This window comes from Etheostoma spectabile, chromosome 17 (genome assembly GCF_008692095.1).
Source record: "Etheostoma spectabile isolate EspeVRDwgs_2016 chromosome 17, UIUC_Espe_1.0, whole genome shotgun sequence".
Lineage (NCBI taxonomy): Eukaryota > Metazoa > Chordata > Actinopteri > Perciformes > Percidae > Etheostoma > Etheostoma spectabile.
In genome coordinates, this window is record NC_045749.1 from 4,165,790 (window position 1) to 4,174,515 (window position 8,726).

At 42.5% G+C, this 8,726-nt stretch overlaps 1 protein-coding gene across 8 annotated transcripts in view; it reads left to right on the top strand.

Moving 5' to 3' along the window:
* Positions 1-8,726, top strand: part of ehbp1 (EH domain binding protein 1) — a 147,587-nt gene that overhangs the window by 74,838 nt on the left and 64,023 nt on the right. For all 8 annotated transcript variants that reach the window (XM_032540855.1, XM_032540856.1, XM_032540857.1 and 5 more), the window contains 2 exons: positions 402-450; positions 6,599-7,399. In XM_032540855.1, the coding sequence (XP_032396746.1) occupies positions 402-450; positions 6,599-7,399 (850 nt within the window). The remainder of the gene's footprint in view (positions 1-401; positions 451-6,598; positions 7,400-8,726) is intronic.

Here is an 8,726-nt window from a genome sequence, read left to right on the forward strand (position 1 = left end):
TGTGTGTGTGTGTGTGTGAGAGAGAGAGATTCCTTAAATTTTTGTATTTAATGTGTATTTAACACTCCGAAGTATAACACTTGGAAAACCTGCAACCCTATTAAGAGAGCACCATGGTCTGTGTACGTGTGTGTGTGTGTGTGTGTGTGTACGTGTGTGTGTGTACGTGTGTGTTCATGCTTATGTGCCTTTGCACTCCACTGTGTTATTTTTACATATTTTCCACTCTATTAGTTCTGTTGATTGCACTGCTATGAAATTGCATGTTACAGTTCTAATGCCATTACATGTGACGCATATTTAAACGCACCTCTTTCTCTGCTATCTCTCTCTGTCTCCCATTCTCTCTCTCTTTTTTCTGCGCTTGCTTCCTTCTCTGACCCTCCCCACTGTTCTTCCAGGGACTACAAGTCACTCAATCCTCAGGATATTAAAGAAAACAACAAAAAGGTAAGAGGCAGCTACCGCTGGGCCCTTCACACCACTTAGCTCCCTCCCATCCACATCTCTATTTGGCCTTATTTAGAGATCTGCCATTAATCCCTGGCTATTGTGTGTTTGTGTGTTTCATGGTTTGAGGGAGTGGGTTGGAAATACACATGAAGGCAGACAAATGCGTGCACTCACAATCACACTTGCACTACAGCCAGAATCTTATAATGACAGTGTTCCTAAGACGTTCGTTTCCCCCTGCTGTGATATGTCTACGTGGCTGTAAGTTATTCACCTGGCAGAGGTGAGATTGTGTTTTAGCTCAGCTGCCTGCTGGGAGCTTACTAACCTGCTTCTGCTAAATATGTGTTGATGTCAGAGTGTATATAATAAGAACATGTGTATCTTGTATTGATGAGACTGTTTTGTGTGAATGTGTGTAAATGCGTAATAAAATGACTTTGGTTTCATTCCTCTCCTCTCCTAATACATTACAACCAACATATATGCACTCACTCCTAAAGATCAACAGAATAAACCATTCACACCTTGGCCTATGTCTTCATATCTGAATAGTCACAGTTTGAGGTGCACTGTAGCACACATCACTATTTTCCACTCCGTCCCTCAGGCTTTACTTTTTCCAAACACACAAATGCAAACTGCTGTTTTTCCCTTTCACTCTGATAGTACACTCACACACACATATATACACACAAACGCCCTGTCCCCTCTTTGGCCCCAAGGGCTACACAGAACGATATACGTCAGGTTCCTGCAGCTTGATTTGCTCTTCTCATACACACTCTGGCTCAGCGATAACCTCTGGTGGCCCTGTTAGGCATGAATGCTACCCCTGTTGACAATAGCTACAGTGGAGGGAGAGGGAGAGACCCAATCCCATATCTGCTAACTGCCCCTCATCCCCCTCCAGGTGCTCAAGTAGCCCTGAAGAAATTGGCTAGATATAAGTAATATGGGAATATGCCGCAAAAGGTGATAGCTGGTGAATAGCTGCAGCACTGTACCCAGCACACTAAGACCAGCTTCTCTGTAATGTTCTACACCATCTGCTGAAGTACATTTGGCCAAGCAAGCCGTTCCTTTGCAGTGCACAGAGGAGACACACTGTAGTTAGATATCAGCTAACTGCCACCTCTTGTCATCGTGCTCATGTAGCCTTCAAGAATTCAGGTAGATACGCTAGTAAAATCATGTCTAATTTGTGTTAAATGTGGACAAGTTGAATTGTGCAGGGCCAGCTTTTTTCCAGCTTTTTAAAAAAAATGTTTTTAAAGTTGGATGTCTTCAGTGTATAGAATGTATCTTTTTATTAATTCACTCACTCTTTAAACATATGATACATGTCTTTGTTTGTCTTGTTTGCTTCACCAAGAACAACTAGTAATCAAACAAGAACATGACCTGCCAGAAGGTTTTACCAGCAAACATTTCATAGATACATTTAACCCGACCACTTTTCAATGTTTCATAACTTTATTGATAGAATTTTGTGAAATATTAAGGAAATAGGTGTCCTGTTTATGAATGTGTGCTGCATTGGCCAATCAGACTTCCTGTTTCAACTGTTTTCCTTAATTGGCTCACAGTCAGAGTGTGTACCTTTAGTCAGCAGGGGCAATAAATTTAGCAACCAGTGAAGTTTCTGATTCTTACTGATTTACCGATAATTTAGTGCTTAACACGTGTTATGTTTTCCCAGGTTGCAGTAAGCCAGACTTTGACAGTGTGTGCTATGTTTTTTTGCTGTTTAGATTAATTTCCTTGTGAAGTGACAATAGAATCAGGATGTGAATTGATTTTCTTTGCATGTGAGATGTGATGTCTGTGGGCCTGTACACTATAGATGTTGGTATGTTTCCAGCTGTGCTACATACAGTAACTGTACATGAATTACACTCTGTGTTGTAGGTGGCAATGATTGTGAAAGCTCAGTGGGTTCAGGTGAAATGAAAGCGGAGTAATGAATCGGGTTGGGTTATGTAGCACCCTGAAGGGGTTGAGCAAGAGAAGGGTGCTCATGATATTGCCTGCAGGAAAAGAGAAAACACTCACGCTGGACACAGGCTAGGGCAGCATAGTGTGGCAGGTTAAGGACGCCAAAGAGCAAGCAAGGAAAAGACAAGAATAAAAATGAAAGAAATAAACGAATGTATAAAGAGCAGAATAAAAGAGGGTGATTAAAAGAGACTTCTTTTCCCATCCACAGTTTTATATTGAGTTTCTTTATAAGGAGTTATTAGAATGTATAGAATTTATTGAATAGATAGCAGAAATGGAAAGGGTAGAAAAACGACAACTATCTCTGCTTTTCATTGCTAGTTGATAGACATGCCCCCTCCTTTCACAGTGTATCTGTGAGGAGTGATTGCAATGAGCTCACACTGTGCTGAATTATGACAGATAAGGACAATCAATATTGGGGGTGGGCAGAAAAAAAGAAGAGAGAAGTGAATATTCAGAACACTTACAGCCTTTGAAATGATCTATTATCAATGGATGTGTGTATTTATGCAAGTCTGTGGATGATTGTGTGGAGGTTTTTTAAGGAGTTTGCATGTTGAGATCACCTGTGTGTTTAGACCGCGTGCGTGCGTGCGTGCGTGCGTGCGTGCGTGCGTGCTGAGGCCAAGGAGAAGTCATTTGTCATACCATCTGATAGTGTAGCACCAAGCTAAAGCTCCCTGAGCACAACCGTGAGGGGTTGGGCTAAGGGGAGGGGTAGTGTTGATGATTGACAACGATAGATAGCTGTCAGTCACCGAGTGGGAGTGAAGGGGGAGCAGGGAGCCGCGGCCCGGGGCAGGCGACAGTGACATTTAGTCTAAACCAAAAGCTTTGTCAGCTGGATGATGGAAAGTGAGAAAACTAGATATGTTCCCAAAATACATGATATTCGTATTAGACTAAAATGTTGCTCTAATCAGTCAGTGTTGAGAAATAGAGAAGATCAATTCAATTGACAGACTTGTTTCAAATGTTATTGACCAAGCACTAGGGCTGGCTGGTAATTACCATTTATAATACTTTTTTTAAGGATGTACATCATGAAAATGCAAAATAACTAATAAAATAACAAACTAATTGCAATAAGCTGTGCTTTACAAAACTCATACAAGGTAATAAATAATCTAACATAATAAGGTTAGATTAAAATTATCTTGGAGAACCATTCTGTGACATACCGTTGTTTTTTTTGTCCACCGCTGTCTTGCCATCACCCTCATAACTTACAGGGAAACCAAAGTGGCTCCAAATGCCAGACCTGTTGGTTATTGGAGGATCTTCTAATTCTGGTCTGGTAATGGTCGCATTAACGTTACTAGCCACATTGCATCGACCTAGTTCAGCGTCGCATGCCTGACTGGAGTGGAGTCTTTTTCTTCGGGAGTGGCAGGGGCAGACGATGCCTGTGACGTCGTTTGGGCTGCCTTGTTGAGTGCAGCGGCAAAGAGAACTATTATATTTCACACAATTTAAGCTCTTTTATTTCTATTTTGGTATTTTCTTGTGATCTATTGTCAATAACAAAGATACAAAATATTGCCTGCCTCATGATTTAACTGCTGTTCGTGGGCACATACTGTATGCTACCACCGCAGAAAACAATTCACATATAAACAGGGCCCTCAATATAAGTGTCTCAGTATGACATGATCAGCAGTCCTCAAGCTATAAGTAAACGTATTGAAAGTATAAATCATGACACTGAGGTCAAAAAGACTGGAGCGCATGTCAAGACTAACATCAACCCTGAAACAAAACCCAGCCCCTGAGTCTCCCTCTCTTCTTCCTCCTCATACAGCTCTCACGTTCTCCCACTCTCGCTCTTTTCTCTTTCCTTCTTTCATTCTGTTCCTATTGAGCAGCAAAGTTGTCGCTCTCTTTCACAGCCTACCCTGGGCGAGAGGGGAACAATGTAAGCACACTTTGCTCCCCTGAATACGTGTTAGAAACCCAATCAGGCCCTCTTATTCCTCATATTCTTTTTCTTTCACACTCACTTTCTGCCAGGGAAAGGGGGGGGGGGGGCACTTAAACAGGCTCGCTGTAAAGGCAAACTCCTCTCTGTTCTCCCTTTTCTTTTTTCCTGCCGCCAGTTTTTTCTCCTGGCCTTGTCTCTGCAAGCACAAACACATACTTTCCATCAATAGAAAGGGACAAAAGAGGTGAGAGTGAAAAAGACTCCTCCTAACAAAAGGCATCATAATTGATTGTAAATTGAGAAACATCCCTCAGTTAAACCACCTTTTTAGTCTCCATTTCTCTCCTGTTCTTATGTCACCAGTTAGAAATAAATACAGTTGGAGAAATTCACTTTATTAAACAGAGCTTTCTGAGTTGTGTCCAATATTACTTTCTCGTGTACTTTCCACATAATAAATAGATCAGGGTTTTGAGCCATTACTGACATTGTATTTTTGTCTAAAACTTTAACTTATACAACTTAAAGTTAAAGGGGTACACGTCAATCCCGCCGTAGATGCCTATGGTGTAGCTTTTGATTAATAGTTCATCATGGAATTACCTATTGATAGCTCCACCACTAAATTAGACAAATGTATGGAACTTAATCGAACTCTGTAGCTAGGCTAACAGTGTTTACATTCTTTTATTTGCTTTTAAATATAGACAGACGGTGGCCTTCACATATACTTAAATAACTGAAATTTCATCCACGTAACTTCTATGTCTCATTACTGAATACGAGGCTATTGTCGAGCAATGGCAATTTTTTCATTCTGTTGTTCATTGTCATAGACAGCGGCCTTCATGGTAAAAAGAAGGTTTGGAAATGACCCTTTGTAAATGCGTGTTACTAAAAGGCAGAAGACTACTGAGTCTCTCTTTAACTAACTAGCATTGCAAGTTGACCAATTACAGTTCTTGTAGTTTCTACATGGTATCTCAACAGCTGCTGTAGCCCCAATGTGTAGTTACATTTTTCGAGGAGGTGCGCATGAGCTGTGACACTTGTGTGTAGGCACTATAGCTATGCCGTAACTCCTTAACTCAGTCCAGCTTTGAATGTAATTTTCATATATATCAACACTCAAATAAAATGGCGAGAAGATAATATGGTGCAGTAGGTGGCAAATGGAGTTATTACAGACACAGGACACAAAGTCAGCGCTCAGCCCATCCTTAAAGTTGAAGTTGCTCAGGGGCCGTCACTTAGAGACTTAGAGTAGTTTCTTCAAGGAAGCTCCAAGAAAAAATCATACATGCTCAATAGACCCCTTTTCTAGATAAATAAATGTAAGAAAATTGTATTGAAGCAGGACAGGGCTGAAAAAGAGTAAGTTGGCTCTTCAAACAATCCAGGGGTAAATAAAGGTTAAAAACACACAATGATGGGTTTGGAAGTCAGAGAGGGAGACGGAGAGAAAGAGGGAGAGATTGATATACTGGGTAGATCTATGGAGGCAGTGAAACAAATGAGCGCTGCAACAGGTTGGAATTATATCAACACTATCAAGCAGCCCAGATACAAGCTGTGATACCTGGGAGAGATGGATGGGGATGTTATGTGTGTGCGTGCGCAGGAATGTTGGTAGTGACTCTGTATGTGTGCTGCTAATCTATTTATTTACCTGTCATTGGCTGCGATAATGGTTTTCATCCCTTCTCTCTCTCTGTCTCAGTCTATCTGGTGATGGGGGATTGGGTTTTGTGTGTGTCGCTTGATAATCAAACCTGTATTTTCTCATCAGACTCTAATCAGACCAATTACACGCGTGACGGAGAGCGTGGGCAGGTTGATGTAGGGGTGCGATAAGGACACACACACACACACACACACACTCTCAGGCACACACACTTTGGGATTAAGCGCTCTGACTTGGGGTATCTGCGTCTCTTATCGGGGACAACCATCCCTGACATGACCTGTCAGCAGTCATGCCAAAGGTGTCTCTCACTCACAAACACACATGGGCACATACACACAAGGATCATGCATGCAATGCACCATGCACCAAATACAACCCATGTCTTAAAAAAAAACAGACTTCTCCTATCTCATCAACCATTGTCACCCTTCCATCCCATCCATTTTTCCAACTGTGAACTCAGTAACTCTTGTAACATGACAGTGGTTGTGTGGTATGAATCTGTAATTGAAAGTCTGTGTCTTTTTTGGCAGGCATATGATGGCTTTGCGAGCCTGGGTATCTCCCGTCTCCTGGAACCATCAGACATGGTGCTGCTGGCCATTCCTGACAAGCTAACAGTAATGACCTACCTGTACCAGATCCGGGCCCACTTCTCTGGTGAGGAACTCAATGTGGTGCAGATAGAGGCTAACAGCAGTCGCAGCACCTACAAGGTGGGCGATTTTGAAACGGATACAAACGCCTCCATAGGGCAGGACAAGTTCTATGCTGAACTCAACGACGTGCAGCACCACCAGGCTAATTCTGAGCCCGTTGAATCTGCTGGTGGTTTTAACACTGAATCCAATGGCATTAAAGCCGCTGAGGAAGAGGTGATTGAGCCGGTTCGGAAGGCCGAAGAAGGAGCGGTCAGCTTGCCAGCAGCAAGGCCTTTGCAGTGCTCCCCTCCTGTCCCATCGCCACGCACAGCATTAGCCGCTGCAGCGACAGACTCGACCCACATGACGCCGTCAAGCTCTGAGTACAGAGGGAATCTGCTCAAAGCCAACACTTTAGACCTTAGCGAGTTACCACAGAGAGTGGAGCGAGAAATGGAGAAGGGAAGACAGCAGAAGGATGAGGTGGGAGAGGAAAGAAAAGAGGGAAGTACAGACCCAGGGTCCCCCACCAGGAGAGGGGCCTTACCGCCCCACCAGAAACTGGGTTTCTCCTATAACAGGGATGCCGACCTCATCAAGAAGAAGAGGGCCAGCCTGCGTCACTCGGAGTCTGAGCCTGCCTCAGACATCAGCTCTCCTCCAGTCAACCACACAGACACGCCTCCCAAACAGGTAAACACCCAGACAAAAACACCATTAAGGTAAACACACACTGAACATGTAAATAGATGAGAAAAATTAAGTTACAGAGTTGCAACTAAATTGCTACAATATATATATTTTTATTTGAATATATTTACTTCAACATATCTTTATATTGGTATTCCTAAAGTAGTTATGTATTGTAGGAGTCAACATGTTGTGATTTTGTCTCTTCAAAAGTGCCATACTTTGTTTCGCTACTATTCTATTGTACTATACTTTTGTATGAAACATCAATTGAGAGACATCCAATTTTTAACATGCTAAATAATTGATATTTTTATTTCTTATATTTTCAGTGTTTTGAATATTGTTAAACATGTCCTTTAAGGTACAGTAAGAGATTCATTAAACTATCTCAAAGCTAATTTTGAATCCTGGACATTAAACAACCTCTGGATCAGTCGGTACGATTAGACTAGACTAATTCTCGTCTTGTTGCTTAAGTCAGGTATTAAGATTCTGACAGCGTTTACTTGCAGGTACCTGCCTGGCCCCTAAATGGATTGTTCAGGTTTTTATCCTTGCACCCTGGCTTTGATTGAAACCTTTACTGCTACATCAGTCATAAGACAGAGGATGTGGTGAACATTCATTTCCTCTTGGCACTCGCTAAGCTTCAAATCCCGACCTCGCTGATGCCATTGCAGAGATGACCGTACCGAAATTCTCCCGTTTGCATTAGATGTTGTCGTCGCCTGTCTCATTGCCGAGACCCAGACACATCGAGTCCGGGCCCTTAACATGTGGCGACTACAGAAGGCACCTAGGAGAACCCCCTGCTTTGACATTTCATTATATTTTTCATTATATTTCTCATCCCTTCAGTTGATGGCAGTTGGTGCCGTGACTGCTCAGGCGTGGCGACGCTTTGCGCAGAGCACACCTCATCTCGTCTCACACACACACTGACACACATCTTCAAGGAGAATTCCGGTCGATTCCAACACGTAGTTCTGTTTTTTTGTAAATTTGGAGTGCTGTCAGCAGAGAGAAAAACTAAACCAATCGGTGCTGCCTACATCGTGTTATCCCCCTGCTAGAGTTAGCACCCAACAGGCTTAAACAGGGCAGGTTTTAAACATGTTTTTAGCCTCTAAACATGCTCAAATTGTCATTAAAATTGCCTACCCATGTTAAGTGATTCCTTCTGAGTGAACCCAGTGAATCTGACTGCTGTAGATGTGAGAGAAATGCATGAAAGTTGGGCTAATTCAGCGCTGTTTAGTTCCGGTGTTAAGATGGCAGTTAGAGAGCTTAGAGACCGTCTACAAACTACAACACAGAAAAGAGATGA